Source organism: Bombina bombina, chromosome 5 (genome assembly GCF_027579735.1).
Source record: "Bombina bombina isolate aBomBom1 chromosome 5, aBomBom1.pri, whole genome shotgun sequence".
NCBI classification, from domain to species: domain Eukaryota; kingdom Metazoa; phylum Chordata; class Amphibia; order Anura; family Bombinatoridae; genus Bombina; species Bombina bombina.
The window spans coordinates 1,141,925,801-1,141,948,026 of NC_069503.1; the positions used below are offsets into that span (position 1 = coordinate 1,141,925,801).

General features: G+C 39.2%; 1 protein-coding gene across 1 annotated transcript in view; it reads right to left on the reverse strand.

Annotated features, from left to right (window-relative positions):
* The window catches only part of LOC128661749 (protein brambleberry-like), a 104,989-nt gene that overhangs the window by 48,584 nt on the left and 34,179 nt on the right, over window positions 1-22,226 (reverse strand). The window contains exons 6-8 of the mRNA XM_053715968.1: window positions 20,963-21,142; window positions 20,437-20,643; window positions 12,159-12,303 (exon numbers count right to left, since the gene is read on the reverse strand). Of these exons, the coding sequence (XP_053571943.1) occupies window positions 12,159-12,303; window positions 20,437-20,643; window positions 20,963-21,142 (532 nt within the window). The remainder of the gene's footprint in view (window positions 1-12,158; window positions 12,304-20,436; window positions 20,644-20,962; window positions 21,143-22,226) is intronic.

Here is a 22,226-nt window from a genome sequence, read left to right on the forward strand (position 1 = left end):
TGAATGACAGGTTTTATACGAACCAAAGCTTGTACAAAACAATGAATATCAGGAAGATTAGCATTCTTTCTGTGAAAAAGAACAGAAAGAGCAGAGATTTGTCCATTCAAGGAACTTGCGGACAAACCTTTATCTAAACCATCCTGAAGAAACTAAAATTCTCGTTATTCAAAAAGAATGCCAAGAAAAATGATGAGAAAGACACTAAGAAATATAAGTCTTCCAGACTCTATAATATATATATCTCTCTAGATACAGATTTACAAGCCTGTCACATAGTATCAATCACAGAGTCAGAGAAACCTCTTTGACCAAGAATCAAGCGTTCAAACTCCATACCTTAAAATTTAAGGATTTGAGATCCTGAAGAAAGGACATTGCGACAGAAAGTCTGGTCTTAACGGAAGAGTCCACAGCTGGCAAGAGGCCATCCGGACAAGATCCGCATACCAAAACCTGTGAGGCCATGCTGGAGCTACCAGCAGGACAAACGAGCATTCCTTTAGAATCTTGGAGAATACTCTTGGAAGAAGAACTAGAGGCAGAAAGATATAGGCAGGATGATACTTCCAAGGAAGTGATAATGCATCCACTGCCTCCGCCCGAGGATCCCGGGATCTGGACAGATACCAGGGAAGTTTCTTGTTTAGATGAGAAGCCATCAGATCTATTTCTGGGAGTTCCCACATTTGAACAATCTGAAGAAATACCTCTGGGTGAAGAGACCATTCGCCCGGATGCAACGTTTGGCGACTGAGATAATCCGCTTCCCAATTGTCTATACCTGGGATATGAACCGCAGAGATTAGACAGGAGCTGGATTCCGCCCAAACCAAAATTCGAGATACTTCTTTCATAGCCAGGACTGTGAGTCCCTCCTTGATGATTGATGTATGCCACAGTTGTGACATTGTCTATCTGAAAACAAATGAACTCTCTCTTCAGAAGAGGCCAAGACTGAAGAGCTCTGAAAATTGCACGGAGTTCCAAAATATTGATCGGTAATCTCACCTCCTGAGATTCCCAAACCCCTTGTGCCATCAGAGACCCCCACACAGCTCCCCAACCTGTAAGACTTGCATCTGTTGAGATTATAGTCCAGGTCGGAAGAACAAAGAAGCCCCCTGAACTAAACGATGGTGATCTGTCCACCACGTCAGAGTGTCGTATAATCGGTTTAAAGATATTAATTGAGATATCTTTGTGTAATCCCTACACCATTGGTTCAGCATACAGAGCTGAAGAGGTCGCATGTGAAAACGAGCAAAGGAGATCGCATCCGATGCGGCAGTCCTAAGACCTAAAATTTCCATGCATAAGGCTACCAAAGGGAATGATTGTGACTGAAGGTTTTGACAAGCTGATATCAATGTTAAACTTCTCTTGTCTGACAAGGACAGAGTCATAGACACTGAATCTATCTGGAAACCTAAAAAGGTTACCCTTGTCTGAGGAATCAATGAACTTTTTGGTAAATTGATCCTCCAACCATGATCTTGAAGAAACAACACAAGTCGATTCGTATGAGATTCTGCGAAAATGTGAAGACTGAGCAAGTACCAAGATATCGTCCAAATAAGGAAATACCAAAACCCTGTTCTCTGATTACAGACAGAAGTGCACCGAGAACCTTTGAAAAAATTCTTGGAGCTGATGCTAGGCCAAACGGTAGAGCCACAAAACTGGTAATGCTTGTCTAAAAAGAGAATCTCAGAAACTAAAAGTGATCTGGATGAATCGGAATATGCAGATATGCATCCTGTAAATCTATTGTAGACATATAATGCCCTTGCTAAACAAAAGGCAGGATAGTCCTACAGTTACCATCTTGAATGTTGGTATCCTTACATAACGATTCAATATTGATAGATCCGGAACTGGTCTGAAGGAATTGACCTTCTTTGGTACAATGAAGAGATAGAATAAAACCACAGCTCCTGTTCCAGAACTGGAACTAGCATAATTACTCCAGCCAACTCTAGATCTGAAACACATTTCAGAAATGCTGAGCCTTTGCTGTGTTTACTGGGACACGGGAAAGAAATAAATCTCTTTGCAGGAGGCCTTAACTTGAAGCCAATTCTGTACCTTTCTGAAACAATGTTCTGAAACCAGAGATTGTGAACGGAATTGATCCAAATTTCTTTGAAGAAAACGTAATCTGCCCCATACCAGCTGAGCTGGAATGAGGGCCGCACCTTCATGGGTACTTAGGAGCTGGCTTTAGGTTTCTATAAGGCTTGGATATATTCCAAACTAGAAATGGTTTCCAAACTGATACCGCTCCTGACTATGAAGGATCAGGCTTTTGTTCCTTGTTGTGAGGAAAGGAACGAAAACGATTATTAGACCTAAATTTACCTTAGATTTTTTATCCTTTGGTAAAAAAGTTCCCTTCCCTCCAGTAACAGTTGAGATAATAGAATCCAACTGAGAACCGAATAATTTATTACCCTGGAAAGAAAGGGAACGCAAAGTTGACTTAGAAGACATATCAGCATTCCAAGTTTTAAGCCATAAAGCTTTTCTAGCTAAAATAGCTAGAGACATATACCTGACATCAACTCTAATGATATCAAAAGATGGTATCACAAATGAAATTATTAGCATGTTATAGAATAATAATAATAATGCTATAAAATTATGATCTGTTACTTGTTGCGCTAAAGCTTCTAACCAAAAAGTTGAAGCTGCAGCAACATCCGCTAAAAATATAGCAGGTCTAAGAAGATTACCTGAACATAAGTAAGCTTTTCTTAGAAAGGATTCAATTTTCCTATCTAAAGGATCCTTAAATGAAGTACTATCTGCCGTAGGAATAGTAGTACGTTTAGCAGGAGTTAGAGACAGCCCCATTAACCTTAGGGATTTTGTCCCAAAAAACTCTAATCTGTCAGATGGCACAGGATATAATTGCTTAAAACGTTTTAGAAGGAGTAAATGTATTACCCAAATTATTCCATTCCCTGGAAATTACTTCAGAAATAGCATCAGGGAGAGAAAACACTTCTGGAATAACTACAGGAGATTTAAAAACCTTATTTAAACGTTTAGATTTAGTATCAAGAGGACCAGAATCCTCTATTTCTAATGCAATTAATACTTCTTTAAGTAAACGAATAAATTCCATCTTGAACAAATACAAAGATTTATCAGCATCAACCTCTGAGACAGAAACCTCTGAACCAGAAGAACCATTATCAGTATCAGAATGATGATGTTCATTTAAAAATTCATCTGAAAAAAAGAGAAGTTTTAAAAGACTTTTATGTATACTAGAAGGAGAAATAACAGACAGCCTTCTTAATGGATTTAAAAATAAAATCTCTTATGTTATCAGGAACACTCTGAAAATTAGATGTTGACGGAACAGCAACAGGTAATGTAACAGTACTAAAGGAAATTTTATCTGCATTAATAAGTTTGTCATGACATGCAATACAAACAGCTGGAGAAACAGATACCAAAAGTTTATAGCAGATACACTTAGCTTGGTAGCTCCAGCACCGGGCAGCGATTTTCCTGTAGTATCTTCTGACTCAGTTGCAACGTGGAACATCTTGCAATATGTAATAGAAAAAACAACATATAAAGCAAAATTGATCAAATTCCTTAAATGACAGTTTCAGGAATGGGAAAAAAATGCCAGTGAACAAGCTTCTAGCAACCAGAAGCAATAAATAATGAGACTTAAATAATGTGGACACAAAAATGACGCCCATATTTTTTAGCGCCAAATAAGACGCCCACATTATTTGGCGCCTAAATGCTTTTGGCGCCAAAATGACGCCACATCCGGAACGCCGACACTTTTGACGCAAAAAAGTCAAAAAATGACGCAACTTCCGGCGACACGTATGACGCCGGAAACAGAAAAAAAATTTGCGCCAAAAAAGTCTGCGCCAAGAATGACGCAATAAAATGAAGCATTTTCAGCCCCCGCGAGCCTAACAGCCCACAGGGAAAAAGTCAAATTTTTTAAGGTAAGAAAAAATGATTGATTCAAATGCATTATCCCAAGTATGAAACGGACTGTCTGAAAAATAAGGAATGTTGAACATCCTGAGTCAAGGCAAATAAATGTTTGAATACATATATTTAGAACTTTATAAAAAAGTGCCCAACCATAGCTTAGAGTGTCACAGAAAATAAGCTTACTTACTTACCCCAGGACACTCATCTACATGTTGTAGAAAGCCAAACCAGTACTGAAACGAAAATCAGCAGAGGTAATGGTATATATATATATATATATATATATATATAAAAGAGTATATCGTCGATCTGAAAAGGGAGGTAAGAGATGAATCTCTACGACCGATAACAGAGAACCTATGAAATAGACCCCGTAGAAGGAGATCATTGCATTCAAATAGGCAATACTCTCCTCACATCCCTCTGACATTCACTGCACGCTGAGAGGAAAACCGGGCTCCAACCTGCTGCGGAGCGCATATCAACGTAGAATCTAGCACAAACTTACTTCACCACCTCCATAGGAGGCAAAGTTTGTAAAACTGATTTGTGGGTGTGGTGAGGGGTGTATTTATAGGCATTTTAAGGTTTGGGAAACTTTGCCCCTCCTGGTAGGAATGTATATCCCATACGTCACTAGCTCATGGACTCTTGCTAATTACATGAAAGAAAAGGTGTTCCTACTCTGATGGAAAGAAGAACGATCCTTTCAGCGGGTAAACTGAAGCAGAAGGGACTTGTTGCTGAGGAAGTAACCGCAGGCATATGAACACCGGAGTGTCTGAGAGCAGGGTAAAGAGCTGCAGGTATTGTTGTACATTTTGAATATCACAAGCCACAAGAAGTGACTATTGATATATTTGTTTAACGGGACTGCAGGCTATAAAACTGAACACTGACTGGGGACATTACATATAATAGCTCCACTGCAGATTCCCACTCTACCAAATTAAAGGGGCAACTGTATAAAAACCAGGAGTGTATATGGCTGATTTACACGAAACCAATTAAATTGAAGGAAAAGTTTGCAGTATAACTTTACTCCCATAATCCAACTGGTAGGAGTTAAGATCCCAGAGAGCTCCCATAACTCCGCAGGGTAGGAGCTGGAAATTACACAGAGTACAAAGCGAGGAAATATACTCACACAGAGTGACCTAAGGATACTGGCTTTCTTTTTCTTCTCTTTCTCTATTATTCCTGGTGTATAAAACAGACTAAATTAAGACCTGGGAAGATGCTGCAAAATTAAGACATTCGCAGAACTGCGTCGATACCATAAAGTTTCTGTTGGTCATATAGGGTGACTTTCTTGATGGCCAACGGAGAAGGACTCGTAGCTTATTTAACAACAGACTATGTAAAAGAAAGGCCACATTCTTATTTTTTTCTTTTGTGGTGATCTATTGTAAACACGCTGTCCTAATATCACCGATATAGCTGTGACAAATATATTCAGAGTAGACAATATCATAGGATTTTAGATTCTATAGTAATTGCTATGAGTGAGTGTATAGGGGTGTAGACAGAACACCACGATTTCTGGCGATAGAATCCTACTGTTATGGCCATCATTTTCGTAACTATGAGGATAATTTACGATATATATCAAGTTTTTTTTTCCTCTGTCTCCTGGGGTCTCTGGCAATTTATATGCACCTCACAATATTTGTTTAGTTGCTGGGTAAAGCCAGCATATAGGCACACTTTATGCACAGGTATTTTTGATGTTATGTTTTGAGTGACTATCCACTTTTTTGTTTTTCTATTTTAACTTGTGTTGTTTTTTTTTGTGTATTATGATATTGGCCAAGTGGCCATATTGTACACATTTTCACATATTACGTAAGATAGTTGCAGTTATACATTCACATATCACTGATACCTATGACAAAATATACTGAAGAATAAAACGAAGGAGACTATTTATAGGTACTTTTTAGCACTTATCACATTATTAACACACTTATTAATCTTAATTTCTCACTGATGGGAAAATATATGGCATCTACTAAAGGGAGTTCACCCGCCATGGCCCCAAGACAGAGAAAACCCCCCCCCAGAAAAGCATAGAAACTAATCCAGAAGTAACACCAGACACAAATCTCCCTCATACAGATATCCCGGAATTGGTTTTACAAATATCTAAAATGATCGCCCCCCAACTGGAGGCTCTTAAAATGGAAATTAGACAAGATATTAGTGCACTTTCAGGCGAAGTTAGAGAATTTGCATCACGTTTAACTGAAATAGAATCTAGAGTATCAGATTTAGAAGATAGATGATCTTCTGATATACCTGATATAAGTAAAGTTGAGGAAACATTACCAGATTTTTTTGAAGATTATTCAGATGTTCAAGGATATATCAGGTTACACCATTAACCTAGGTAAATCAGAGCTATTATGGCTAAATAAACCAGCAAAACCACCCAGAAATTTCCTGTTTAAAGAAACCACCCAAATAAGCTATCTAGGAATTGTACTGTCGAGAAATCCAGCAGATTGGTATGAACTAAATCTTGTAAGAGTATTTGCAGGATATAGAAAGAATCTTTTAGATTGGTCAAACCTGCCAATTTCATTGGATGCTCGAATAATGTTGATAAAAACAATTCTTTCCAAAAATTCTATATCTTTTACAAAATATACCACTCATGTTGAACAAGGTGGAGATTGCTAGTCTTCAGAAAAGCTGTTCTAATTTTATCTGGAAAGGCAAGAAATCAAGAATAGCTATAGATAGATTACAACGGGAAAAGCAGCAGCGGGACTAGCTCTTCCAGATATTAAAAATTATAACATTGCAGCTTTAGCTAAATTCGCTCTAGATTGGCTAACATTACAAGAACGTGTTACTTTCCCACTTTGTGAGGCTGGTATAGTTGATCCATTCAAATTACAAGCATTATTGCACTGCCCACTAAATAGAAATCCAAAGAAAATAGCCAAAATTAGTATTTTTAAAAATCTCGGCCTGGCAGAAACTCTGTTTAGGACTTAAAGTTAATCCATATTGCACGGATCTGTTACCTATTTGTGGTAATCCAGAGTTTATGCCTGGACAATCAAAGAGTATTTAAACAATGGAAGAGGAAAGGTTAGATACATATTGTTCAACTTTTAAGGGATGACTTCTCCATTGAATCATTTACCAATATATAGCCAGGAAATTTGATTTGCCTAAAAGGGATTTCTTCGCTTTCCTCCAGCTGAGACATTATACAGCCGACCTTCAAACACGATATAGCACTGATTGGTCTTTTGGGCCATTAAAGGATATTATTCGAATATATAAAAGGGGGTAGATGTTCCATTGCAATAATCTATAAAAGGATTAATTCATTCCAGAACTTAAAATATTTAACTGATATTAAAATTAAATGGCAAAAAGAATTTCCAAACTTGGAAATAGAGGATATACAAAGGGCTCTTAATTTAGGTAATAGAGGATGGGTTGTAACTAGTTGGAGAGAATCACATTTAAAATTATTACATAAGACAACACTAACATGCCCGAAATGTGGTTTTATTGAGGCAGATATTGTGCATTATTTCTGGTCATGCTCAAAGATTAGGCAATTATGGTTTAAAATTAATTATTGGCTGAAGAGAAAATTGTTCATAAACTATGATATTCAAATATTTCATGTGTTTTTTCTTATGAAATTTTCCGAGGTGCATAAACAAAATGAATTGGTCAATACAATGATACTAGTTACGAGATCCCTTATTCTTAAGAACTGGAAAGATTCTAAAGCGCCTGAATTTGCACAGTGTAAAAAGGCCATTATCGCACAATGTATGACAACTATATTCAATGCAGAGTTCCTCCAGAATACAACTGGAAAGGTTTTTTTTTTACAAGTGGAAGATGGTTATTCTCTCTCTACCTAATAATGTACAAACAACTAAATATCCCCATCTCCAACTCAGAATATGTATTAGTGAATATTATTGCAGGCTATTTCCCAATTGGTTGGTCAGCTATGGTTTAATTTACGGAGTGGATGGAGAGGGGAGAGTGAGGAGGGACGAGGAAAATTCTCCCCCCCCCTTTTTCCCTCCTTTCTCCCCTACCCCTAACATACCAATTTATTTATTGGTCCTATGCATTTGAACTTGTGAATAAGATCTGACGAAAATAGATATAATTTAGTTGGAATTACAGAAATATAGTATTGAAGAGATTATATGGATAAGTTAAATGTGAAGTTGTTTTGCTCACTAATGCATCGAACCTGCGAGTTCTGACAGTCTAAATATGTATAATTTACTATTAAGTACAGCATATATACTATTGAATGTCCAGTGAGATATTTGTACACCTTTTAATCATGTCTGTGTATTTCTTTATTTTTTGAAAAAAAAAAAAAAATAAAAAAAAAAAAAAAAAAAAAGAAATTAGTATGAGACATGAAACAATGCATGAGACGTTAACAATATCACCCTAATGAGGGAGATTAGAATCTTTTATTCCTATAATAAGAATATAGAAATATATTAGTGTCCTAAAAACACTAAGAAATTAAGTATGAGACATTAAAACAGAACAGAAAATCAAGCCCCTATACATAAAATAGAACACACACACGTCATGGTAGGAAACATAGAAAAACATAACCTGTTGTATTAGGTTTCCTCTAACAAAAAAGGTCAATAAAAAAAAAAAAAATATGACCTTCCACAGGGAGCCCCAATAAAATACTACATATTATAGTAATAGATCTGGTACCATCCAGAAAGGAAGTTAAGAAAACCTCAGAAGGTTTATTACTTAAAGTAAATGTAAACTGATGAATGTGTGCCCGGTTTTTAAAAATCCTATTAAACACAGGGGCACTTTCATACATCAAAGTTTACATTTTAGCAGTTTTGTTGAAATACTTACGTCGTCTTCTTGCAAAGCCGGAGCAGCGCTTACCCCACCTGTCTCATGTCAGCAATGACGAATCAGGCATCCTCCAATCACTGCCCCCCCCTGCCAGAGCAAACATTGCCTTAAGCCCCGCTGTGATTGGAGGAAGCCAGAGTCTTCATTTCTGACCTATCAAGAGATGAGCAATGGGCGGGGGGGGGGGGTAGCGCTGTTCCGGCTTTGCAAGAATAAAAGACAAGTATTAACAAAATGACAAATTTAAACTTTGATGAATGAAAGTGCCCCTGTTTAATAGGATTTTTTAAAAACCGGGTACACATTCCTCAAAGTTCACATTCACTTTAAGTATAAAATATTCTTGACGAGAGTAATTCTAAAAAAAGTAATGATAAATACCATTAATCTCCACTAAATGGTAGTAAACAGAGATCCCAGTCAAATTTAAGAATGTAGAAAAGTTCCTTCCCTATTACAGCTCCACACATGAACAACCACTCTTAAAAAAAAACTGTCCTAGAGAAAAACTGTTGTTCGAGTGAGAACAAAAAAAGGAAGCCCCAAACTATGATCTTTACATAATATACAGTTTACTATGGGCTACTCTGACCCTAGAGACAGATCAAATAAAAGTATATGACCCAGCAAGATATAGTTTGAGAGCACAAACAATATAAATACATATAGGGCTCAGAAGAACGGAGAAGCCGAGTTAAAGTAATGCACCGGAGAGCAGAGATCCTCTCCGAAGTGCAGAGCAGCAGCGCGCCAAAACTGCGGGCAGACCCCATAGCTTATTCCGTTAGAGAAATGGAACTGTGAGACAGCATTTCAGCTCAGGACATATCCTGAACCAGGCTGAATTGGCTAGTACAGGAACCTTATTTATAAAGCAAGGGAAGTGACTGAACCTGGGCTTAGGTCCATTAAACAAAGGGAATAAAGATCCCTGTCACCCCTTGAGGACTAAGTTCATGATAATTTGTGCCCACACAATTATCCTCACACAGAGCCCTGTATCTGCTGCCCTTCAAATAAATCTCAACCTTAGAGATTTTGACTGTTCCCAGACTCCATTGATAAAAGGAGGGAATTGACCCCTTAAGTGCTTGGGCCTTCTCATCTAGAAGGAATAAAAGCACTTCCCTTTGGAGCTTCTGAAGTATGAGACTCAGACAACCTCTGACAGGGACCTGTAGAAAAAGAAACAGTGTAACCAACCCTGGTTTTCCATAAAGGGGTAGCATATGTTGGAAGACGACGAGGTAGTCCTTTACTTTTCAACTGCTAAAAGCCACCATTACTCTTACTAAAGAGAATTACATGGACACAGCATAACCGCAATCCTTGCTTGCAGGGAAAATAACACATTAAAGGATTAATAACTTTATTACTTGGACACCTTCGCACATCACCTACAATGTTACACAGGCAAAGAATGACTAGGGATTGTGGGAAGTGGGAGGATACTTTATGCTTTGCTGGGGTGTTCTTTGCCTCCATCTGGTGGCCAAGAGTTGAATTCCAACTAGTAATTTGATGGATTTGTGGACTCTCCATGCCATTGGAAAGAAATAGTCCTGGTCCTTAATGGTAAGAAAATTGAAAAATGGTCAGGTCACCAAGGGGTTAATATGTTCGAGTGCGCTTCCATAGGCTCCAATGGGATTTTTTATGTACACAAACTTTAACAAGGCAATTTTCCTTCACTTTAAACTCTGCAGTTGGTATAACAAGTCCACTGTAAAAATGTTACATTACACTGTCCCTTTAAGGACCAGATACACTAAAGCAGTGTTTATTAAGGATACGCAATTTGCATAAACTCCAGTACAAAAGCCAACATCAGGCCTGAGTTTAATAAAAAGGACTAAGCAGTGGGTTATTGCAATATGTAGGTTTGTATCTTTTTAAAGAAAGGTTTCTTTATTTGTGCAGGGTCCATTACTTCTTGTCACAGCCCTAACAAGGGGACCTGGGTCTATCGTTTGCTAAGCAGCTTCCTGTAGAGAACAGGAAGTCAGTTTCTTGACCATGCTCAAAAAAAAAAAAAAAAAAAAGAAAGTAACAAAAGTTCTCAGAGTGTCAGCTTAAAGGGATATGAAACCCAAAATTTCTCTTTCATGATTCAGACAGAGCAAGTGATTTTAAACAGAGTTCTAATTTTGTATCTTTTGTTGAAAAGCTCAGGAGCGGGCACATGTCTGCAGCACTATACGGCAGCAGTTTTGCAAGAGCACTAAAAGGCAGCGCTATTTCCGGTCCTATATTGCTACAGACCTCTAAGGTATCTCTTCAACATCATGGGAACAAAGAAAATTGTATAATAGAGCAAACAAAATTCTAATTGACTTCTGAATCCTAAAACATTTGTGGGTTTCATGTCCCTTTAAGTCACTATAGGCAGTGACTACACTGAATTTGTAAGAAAAGTTAGATTATGTATTAAACTACTGTTTCTTTTTACATGTAACTTTACTAAAGGATCAGTTTCATATCCCTTTAAACCAGGGACATGAAACCTGTTTCTTTTATGATTCAGGAACAGTATGCCATTTTTACTTCCATTATCTATTTTGCTTCATTCTCTTGCTTTCCTTTGTTGAAAAATCATATCTAAATAGGCTCAGAAGCTGCTGATTGGTGGCTGTACAAATGCCTCGTGTTATTGGCTCACCCATGTGCATTGCTAATTATTTAATAAAATATACATAAAGAATGAAGCACATTGGATAAAAGTAAAAGTTGTTTAAAAATGTATTCTCCATCTGAATCATGAAAAAACAAATTGGGTTTCACATTTCTTTAACAAGGGACACAAAACCCAAAATTATTTTCTTTAAGGACTCAGAGCAGCAATTTTAAGCAACAATCTAATTTACTCCGATTATCAAATTAGTTGTTCTCTTGCTATCTTTATTTGAAAAGAGCCTAAGCTTAGGAGCCGTCCCAATTTTTGGTTCAGCAGACCTGGGTAGCGCTTGACGATGTGGCTAAATGTAGCCACCAATTAGCAAGCGCTATCCAAAGTGCTAAACCGAAAATGGGAAGGCACCTAAGCTTAGAATCCTGCTTTTTCAAATAAAGATACCAAGGGAATGGAGAAAATGTTATAGTAAATTAGAGCAGCACCTTTATGCAACTTTCTATCTGAATCCTGAAAGTAAAAAAAAAAAATTGGGCTTAGTATCCCTTTAAGGTTTCTGGTACCAATGTAAAGAATTGGTGTCTAATATTTCCTCACTGAGCAGTCTGTTTGGCTCCCAAGGGCCGGCATTTCGCAGATGCACACAGAACTGCAGCCTTACCTCTCAGGGGTGCAGACGCTGTAGTCATCACTCGCTTTATCGCACACGGGGGCTGGCGCAGGACGAGCGGGGGGCAGAGCTGTGAGGCTTTTCTTGTTTCGGATCTTCACTAGGCACCGGATAAAATTCAGCAGCATCCAGTTAGCTGAACAAATAAACCCAATCAGCACCAGTGACACTTGTGAGACAGAGTTAGAGAAATATCACCTAGGGGAAACACTAGACTGAAACGTATTGACTGTCCCTGTGAGGTCACTAAACATTCACACAGACCCCTTTTAAATAACTTTCTAATTTAAGTCTAACAACATTTGCTTTGTTTTTTTAATATCCTTTGTTAAAAGCATACCTAGGTAAGCTCAGGGGCAGCAATGCACTACTGGGAGCTAGCTGCACATGTCTCTTGTCGGTTGCTCACCTTCAGCACTCAGTAATGCATTGCCGCTACTGAGCCAACCTAGATTTAATCTTCAGCGAAGGATGCCAAGAGAAGAAAAGTGAACATTAGTAAACTGGAAAAGTGTTTAAAGTTGCACGAGCTATCTGAATGATGCCTTCACTGTCGCTTTAAGACATAATCCACAATTTAAAAATGCAGTGAGACCTCTTTATAGAACAATTGTTTTTTGCTTTTTTATTAAGTTATTTCTGTACCGGATCCAAAAACAGTCAGACCTCAAAGCTTCCGTGTGAAAAGGATTAATAGAAGCACCTAATTCTGCATGTTTATAGGTTAGTTTCATGGGGTTTGCATATGAAAAGTGGTGAATCGCACACTAAGCAGTATGTCCTGCACGTTACACGAATAAACCAGAGATGTGCTACTGCACGCTAAGTAACTATACCTGACCTCACTAATACACCAGAGATGTTCTACTGCACGCTAAGTAACTATACCTGACCTCACTAATACACCAGAGATGTGCTACTGCACGCTAAGTAACTATACCTGACCTCACTAATACACCAGAGATGTGCTACTGCACGCTAAGTAACTATACCTGACCTCACTAATAAACCAGAGATGTGCTACTGCACGCTAAGTAACTATACGTGACCTCACTAATACACCAGATATGTGCTACTGCACGCTAAGTAACTATACCTGACCTCACTAATAAACCAGAGATGTGCTACTGCACGCTAAGTAACTATACCTGACCTCACTAATACACCAGAGATGTGCTACTGCAAGCTAAGTAACTATACCTGACCTCACTAATACACCAGAGATGTGCTACTGCATGCTAAGTAACTATACCTGACCTCACTAATACACCAGAGATGTGCTACTGCATGCTAAGTAACTATACCTGACCTCACTAATACACCAGAGATGTGCTACTGCACGCTAAGTAACTATACCTGACCTCACTAATAAACCAGAGATGTGCTACTGCACGCTAAGTAACTATACCAGACCTCACTAATAAACCAGAGATGTGCTACTGCACACTAAGTAACTATACCTGACCTCACTAATAAACCAAAGATGTGCTACTGCACACTAAGTAACTATACCTGACCTCACTAATACACCAGAGATGTGCTACTGCACGCTAAGTAACTATACCTGACCTCACTAATAAACCAGAGATGTGCTACTGCACGCTAAGTAACTATACCTGACCTCACTAATAAACCAGAGATGTGCTACTGCACGCTAAGTAACTATACCTGACCTCACTAATAAACCAGAGATGTGCTACTGCACACTAAGTAACTATACCTGACCTCACTAATACACCAGAGATGTGCTACTGCACGCTAAGTAACTATACCTGACCTCACTAATAAACCAGAGATGTGCTACTGCACACTAAGGCCTAGATTTGGAGTTCGGCGGTAGCCGTCAAAACCAGCGTTAGAGGCTCCTAACGCTGGTTTTAGGCTACCGCCGGTATTTGGAGTCAGTGATTAAAGGGTCTAACGCTCACTTTACAGCCGCGACTTTTCCATACCGCAGATCCCCCTACGCCATTTGCGTAGCCTATCTTTTCAATGGGATCTTTCTAACGCTGGTATTTAGAATCGTTTCTGAAGTGAGCGTTAGAGCTCTAACGACAAAATTCCAGCCGCCTGAAAATAGCAGGAGTTAAGAGCTTTCTGGCTAACGCCGGTTTATAAAGCTCTTAACTACTGTACCCTAAAGTACACTAACACCCATAAACTACCTATGTACCCCTAAACCGAGGTCCCCCCACATCGCCGCCACTCTATTTAAATTTTTAACCCCTAATCTGCCGACCGCCACCTACGTTATACTTATGTACCCCTAATCTGCTGCCCCTAACCCCGCCGACCCCTATATTATATTTCTTAACCCCTAACTTGCCCCCCACAACGTCGCCGCAAGCTACTTAAAATAATTAACCCTTAATCTTCCGACCGCAAATCGCCGCCACCTACGTTATCCCTATGTACCCCTAATCTGCTACCCCTAACACCGCCGACCCCTATATTATATTTATTAACCCCTAATCTGCCGCTCCGTAAACCGCTGCAACCTACGTTATCCCTATGTACCCCTAATCTGCTGCCCCTAACACCGCCGACCCCTATATTATATTTATTAACCCCTAATCTGCCCCCCTCAACGTCGCCGACACCTGCCTACACTTATTAACCCCTAATCTGCCGAGCGGACCTGAGCGCTACTATAATAAAGTTATTAACCCCTAACCCGCCTCACTAACCCTATCATAAATAGTATTAACCCCTAATCTGCCCTCCCTAACATCGCCGACACCCAACTTCAATTATTAACCCCTAATCTGCCGACCGGAGCTCACCGCTATTCTAATAAATGTATTAACCCCTAAAGCTAAGTCTAACCCTAACACCAACACCCCCCTAAGTTAAATATAATTTAAATCTAACGAAATAAATTAACTCTTATTAAATAACTTATTCCTATTTAAAGCTAAATACTTACCTGTAAAATACATCCTAATATAGCTACAATATAAATTATAATTATATTATAGCTATTTTAGGATTAATATTTATTTTACAGGTAACTTTGTATTTATTTTAACCAGGTACAATAGCTATTAAATAGTTAAGAACTATTTAATAGTTACCTAGTTAAAATAATAACAAATTTACCTGTAAAATAAATCCTAACCTAAGTTATAATTAAAACTAACACTACCCTATCAATAAAATAATTAAATAAACTACCTACAATTACCTACAATTAACCTAACAATACACTATCAATAAATTAATTAAACACAATTCCTACAAATAAATACAATTAAATAAACTATCTAAAGTACAAAAAATAAAAAAGAACTAAGTTACAGAAAATAAAAAAATATTTACAAACATAAGAAAAATATTACAACAATTTTAAACTAATTACACCTACTCTAAGCCCCCTAATAAAATAACAAAGCCCCCCAAAATAAAAAATTCCCTACCCTATTCTAAATTAAAAAAGTTACAAGCTCTTTTACCTTACCAGCCCTGAACAGGGCCCTTTGCGGGGCATGCCCCAAGAATTTCAGCTCTTTTGCCTGTAAAAGAATAAATACAATACCCCCCCCCCCAACATTACAACCCACCACCCACATACCCCTAATCTAACCCAAACCCCCTTAAAGAAACCTAACACTAAGCCCCTGAAGATCTTCCTACCTTGTCTTCACCATACCAGGTTCACCGATCCGTCCTGGCTCCAAGATCTTCATCCAACCCAAGCGGGGGTTGGCGATCCATAATCCGGTCCAGAAGAGGCTCCAAAGTCTTCCTCCTATCCGGCAAGAAGAGGACATCCGGACCGGCAAACATCTTCTCCAAGCGGCATCTTCGATCTTCTTCCATCCGGAGCGAAGCGGCAGGATCCTGAAGACATCCAGCGCGGAACATCCATCCGGACCGACGACTGAACGACGAATGACTGTTCCTTTAAGGGACGTCATCCAAGATGGCATCCCTCGAATTCCGATTGGCTGATAGGATTCTATCAGCCAATCGGAATTAAGGTAGGAATTTTCTATCAGCCAATCGGAATTCGAGGGATGCCATCTTGGATGACGTCCCTTAAAGGAACAGTCATTCGTCGTTCAGTCGTCGGTCCGGATGGATGTTCCGCGCTGGATGTCTTCAGGATCCTGCCGCTTCGCTCCGGATGGAAGAAGATCGAAGATGCCGCTTGGAGAAGATGTTTGCCGGTCCGGATGTCCTCTTCTTGCCGGATAGGAGGAAGACTTTGGAGCCTCTTCTGGACCGGATTATGGATCGCCAACCCCCGCTTGGGTTGGATGAAGATCTTGGAGCCAGGACGGATCGGTGAACCTGGTATGGTGAAGACAAGGTAGGAAGATCTTCAGGGGCTTAGTGTTAGGTTTCTTTAAGGGGGTTTGGGTTAGATTAGGGGTATGTGGGTGGTGGGTTGTAATGTTGGGGGGGGGGGTATTGTATGTTTTTTTTTACAGGCAAAAGAGCTGAAATTCTTGGGGCATGCCCCGCAAAGGGCCCTGTTCAGGGCTGGTAAGGTAAAAGAGCTTGTAACTTTTTTTAATTTAGAATAGGGTAGGGAATTTTTTATTTTGGGGGGCTTTGTTCTTTTATTAGGGGGCTTAGAGTAGGTGTAATTAGTTTAAAATTGTTGTAATATTTTTCTTATGTTTGTAAATATTTTTTTATTTTCTGTAACTTAGTTCTTTTTTATTTTTTGTACTTTAGTTTATTTAATTGTATTTATTTGTAGGAATTGTGTTTAATTAATTTATTGATAGTGTAGTGTTAGGTTAATTGTAGGTAATTGTAGGTAGTTTATTTAATTATTTTATTGATAGGGTAGTGTTAGTTTTAATTATAACTTAGGTTAGGATTTATTTTACAGGTAAATTTGTTATTATTTTAACTAGGTAACTATTAAATAGTTCTCAACTATTTAATAGCTATTGTACCTGGTTAAAATAATTACAAAGTTGCCTGTAAAATAAATATTAATCCTAAAATAGCTATAATATAATTATAATTTATATTGTAGCTATATTAGGATTTATTTTACAGGTAAGTATTTAGCTTTAAATAGGAATAATTTATTTAATAAGAGTTAATTTATTTCGTTAGATTTAAATTATATTTAACTTAGGGGGGTGTTAGTGTTAGGGTTAGACTTAGCTTTAGGGGTTAATACATTTATTAGAATAGCGGTGAGCTCCGGTCGGCAGATTAGGGGTTAATAATTGAAGTTAGGTGTCGGCGATGTTAGGGAGGGCAGATTAGGGGTTAATACTATTTATGATAGTGTTAGTGAGGCGGATTAGGGGTTAATAACTTTATTATAGTAGCGCTCAGGTCCGCTCGGCAGATTAGGGGTTAATAAGTGTAGGCAGGTGTCGGCGACGTTGTGGGGGGCAGGTTAGGGGTTAATAAATATAATATAGGGGTCGGCGGTGTTAGGGGTAGCAGATTTGGGGTACATAGGGATAACGTAGGTGGCGGCGGTTTACGGAGCGGCAGATTAGGGGTTTAAAAAAATATGCAGGGGTCAGCGATAGCGGGAGGGGCAGATTAGGGGTTAATAAGTGTAAGGTTAGGGGTGTTTAGACTCGGGGTACATGTAAGAGTGTTAGGTGTAGACGTAGGAAGTGTTTCCCCATAGGAAACAATGGGGCTGCGTTAGGAGCTGAACGCTGCTTTTTTGCAGGTGTTAGGTTTTTTTTCAGCTCAAACAGCCCCATTGTTTCCTATGGGGGAATCGTGCACGAGCACGTTTTTGAGGCCGGCCGCGTCCGTAAGCAACTCTGGTATCGAGAGTTGCATTTGCGGTAAAAATGCTCTACGCTCCTTTTTTGGAGCCTAACGCAGCATTTGATTAAACTCTCGATACCAGAGTTAAATTTATGGTGCGGCCAGAAAAAAGCCCGTGGAGCGTTAGCCTAAGTAACTATACCTGACCTCACTAATAAACCAAAGATGTGCTACTGCACGCTAAGTAACTATACCAGACCTCACTAATACACCATAGATGTGCTACTGCACGCTAAGTAACTATACCTGACCTCACTAATAAACCAGAGATGTGCTACTGCACGCCAAGTAACTATACGTGACCTCACTAATAAACCAGAGATGTGCTACTGCACGCTAAGTAACTATACCTGACCTCACTAATTAACCAGAGATGTGCTACTGCACGCTAAGTAACTATACCTGACCTCACTAATAAACCAGAGATGTGCTACTGCACGCTAAGTAACTATACCTGACCTCACTAATAAACCAGAGATGTGCTACTGCACGCTAAGTAACTATACCTGACCTCACTAATAAACCAGAGATGTGCTACTGCACGCTAAGTAACTATACCTGACCTCACTAATAAACCAGAGATGTGCTACTGCACACTAAGTAACTATACCTGACCTCACTAATAAACCAGAGATGTGCTACTGCACGCCAAGTAACTATACCTGACCTCACTAATAAACCAGAGATGTGCTACTGCACGCTAAGTAACCATACCTGACCTCACTAATAAACCAGAGATGTGCTACTGCACACTAAGTAACTATACCTGACCTCACTAATAAACCAGAGATGTGCTACTGCACGCTAAGTAACTATACGTGACCTCACTAATACACCAGAGATGTGCTACTGCACGCTAAGTAACTATACCTGACCTCACTAATACACCAGAGATGTGCTACTGCACGCTAAGTAACCATACCTGACCTCACTAATAAACCAGAGATGTGCTACTGCACACTAAGTAACTATACCTGACCTCACTAATAAACCAGAGATGTGCTACTGCACGCTAAGTAACTATACGTGACCTCACTAATACACCAGAGATGTGCTACTGCACGCTAAGTAACTATACGTGACCTCACTAATACACCAGAGATGTGCTACTGCACGTTAAGTAACTATACCTGACCTCACTAATACACCAGAGATGTGCTACTGCACGCTAAGTAACTATACCTGACCTCACGAATACACCAGAGATGTGCTACTGCATGCTAAGTAACTATACCTGACCTCACTAATACACCAGAGATGTGCTACTGCACACTAAGTAACTATACCTGACCTCACTAATACACCAGAGATGTGCTACTGCACACTAAGTAACTATACCTGACCTCACTAATACACCAGAGATGTGCTACTGCATGCTAAGTAACTATACCTGACCTCACTAATACACCAGAGATGTGCTACTGCACACTAAGTAACTATACCTGACCTCACTAATACACCAGAGATGTGCTACTGCATGCTAAGTAACTATACCTGACCTCACTAATACACCAGAGATGTGCTACTGCACACTAAGTAACTATACCTGACCTCACTAATACACCAGAGATGTGCTACTGCACGCTAAGTAACTATACCTGACCTCACTAATACACCAGAGATGTGCTACTGCACACTAACTATACCTGACCTCACTAATAAACCAGAGATGTGCTACTGCACGCCAAGTAACTATACCTGACCTCACTAATAAACCAGAGATGTGCTACTGCACGCTAAGTAACCATACCTGACCTCACTAATAAACCAGAGATGTGCTACTGCACGCTAAGTAACTATACGTGACCTCACTAATACACCAGAGATGTGCTACTGCACGCTAAGTAACTGTACGTGACCTCACTAATACACCAGAGATGTGCTACTGCATGCTAAGTAACTATACCTGACCTCACTAATAAACCAGAGATGTGCTACTGCACGCTAAGTAACTATACCTGACCTCACTAATAAACCAGAGATGTGCTACTGCACGCTAAGTAACTATACGTGACCTCACTAATACACCAGAGATGTGCTACTGCACGCTAAGTAACTGTACGTGACCTCACTAATACACCAGAGATGTGCTACTGCATGCTAAGTAACTATACCTGACCTCACTAATAAACCAGAGATGTGCTACTGCACGCCAAGTAACTATACCTGACCTCACTAATAAACCAGAGATGTGCTACTGCACGCTAAGTAACTATACCTGACCTCACTAATACACCAGAGATGTGCTACTGCACACTAAGTAACTATACCTGACCTCACTAATAAACCAGAGATGTGCTACTGCACGCTAAGTAACTATACCTGACCTCACTAATAAACCAGAGATGTGCTACTGCACGCTAAGTAACTATACCTGACCTCACTAATACACCAGATGTGCTACTGCACGCCAAGTAACTATACGTGACCACTCTAAGCATCATACAAATAGCTTTATTTAAATTCAGACTGAGTGAACATGAAACCTCAGCGGTTCTCATTTACTTACCAATGATCGTACACACCAGGAACACAGTGAGGGCCCTAAACCCCAGGGATATGTGGTGGTTGAGCTCAGAGGCACCATTAACCAAGACCAAAATGAGGAGCACAGCACGAGACAAGCCAGGGGTCTGTAGAAAGGTCATAAGCAGTGCGAGAAGCAGGAAATAGCTGCCGTGCAGAACACACGTGTGAATGGCATTTATGTTCACACCTGAAAAACAAAAAAATCCGTTGTACACACCCTTTACTTTACTGTGTAAGGTCTATTCCAAGAGTGGCCAACTCCAGGTTAAATCAGTTAAACGGTAGCTCAGGAAATTAACTAATCTGTGCTCTAGTCGAGAAGGCCTGTGATTGTACACATCTGATCTAATCACCTAATGAGCAAGCATACTGTAATATCAGATATATACAAACATGCACTTCTTTGCTTACTTTTCATCTCTTAAGAAGAATATGCTTTTATAGGGCCCACTAAATTTATTTATGAGCGTCTGAAGATACCGCCCCAACAGGTGGTCACCAATTACCTGCCCAGTCTATGAACCCCTGGATATAACCCAGCCGCTGCTCCACACTGCGGTGCATATGGTCCATGGCGTACAGCACCATACCCAGACTGTGGTTCATCCTCTGAAGCTTCACCATCAGCTCATCGTAGTACTGAGCAGTTTGGTTCTGGTACGATAGGAAGAAAGCCATGTTGGATTCTGCAGATACAACACAGACTAAGATCAGCATCACAATAGGCCGATGTTGGCAATTCAAAACATCTGAATATGACAACTTACCCTGAAATATAAAAACACTGAACATAATATTGACCCCCTCAGACAACTAAGTCCATGGAAATTAAACAACTCAAGGGGATATGAAATAAAAACTGCAGAATTGAGAAGATACATATCTAATTATATTACACACACGGGGTAGGATACAGCCAAGCAGGAGTCAGAAACCAAAAGACCCAACAAAAAATAAAACAAACAAAATTATTTAAACCTTCAAGGTATAGACAAGGTCAATGTTGAAATGCGTATGGGTGCATTTCAATAGAAGCATTTTGCAATAAACTTGGCAAAAAAAGCTAATAAAGTTAATCTTTTCAGCGGCATACGCCCATATGCTGAGGGCTGTGCCCCAGTATTCAAGTTCAGAGAGCTGTCAGTGGCGAGTATTATGCCTGTGAAGACTTAAAGGACACTAAACCCAAATTTTTTCTCTTTCGTGATTCAGATAGAGCATGCCATTTTAAGCAACTTTCTAATTTACTCCTATTAACAATTTGTCTTCGTTCTCTTGCTATATTTATTTTTTGGTTTAGAACTCTGGACAGCACTTTATTGGTGGATGAATTTATCCACCAATCATGGTGAACACCACAAGTTCACCAAAATGGGCCGGCATCTAAACTTATATTCTTGCATTTCAAATAAAGATACCAAGAGAATGAAGACAATTTGATAATAGGAGTAAATGGGAAAGTTGCTTTAAATTTCATGCTCTGAATCACGAAAGAAAAAAAATTTGGGTTCAGTGTCCCTTTAATTTGCTGCCTACAAGTCCCTGCCGACTGAGAAATTTTCCAATAAGCCAGTGGGAAAATGGATTCCTCTTACTCCAAAGACAGACAAAAAACACACAATAGTACCCAAGATACTAAAAAAAAAAAAAAAAAATGGTGCTGAAAATACAGCTTAAATTGGTCTAAAAATATAAATATAAATAAATATTCGAGTATATGAAACCTCTATATTAAATGGCAGATATCAGAGGCTGAAATAACACATAAAT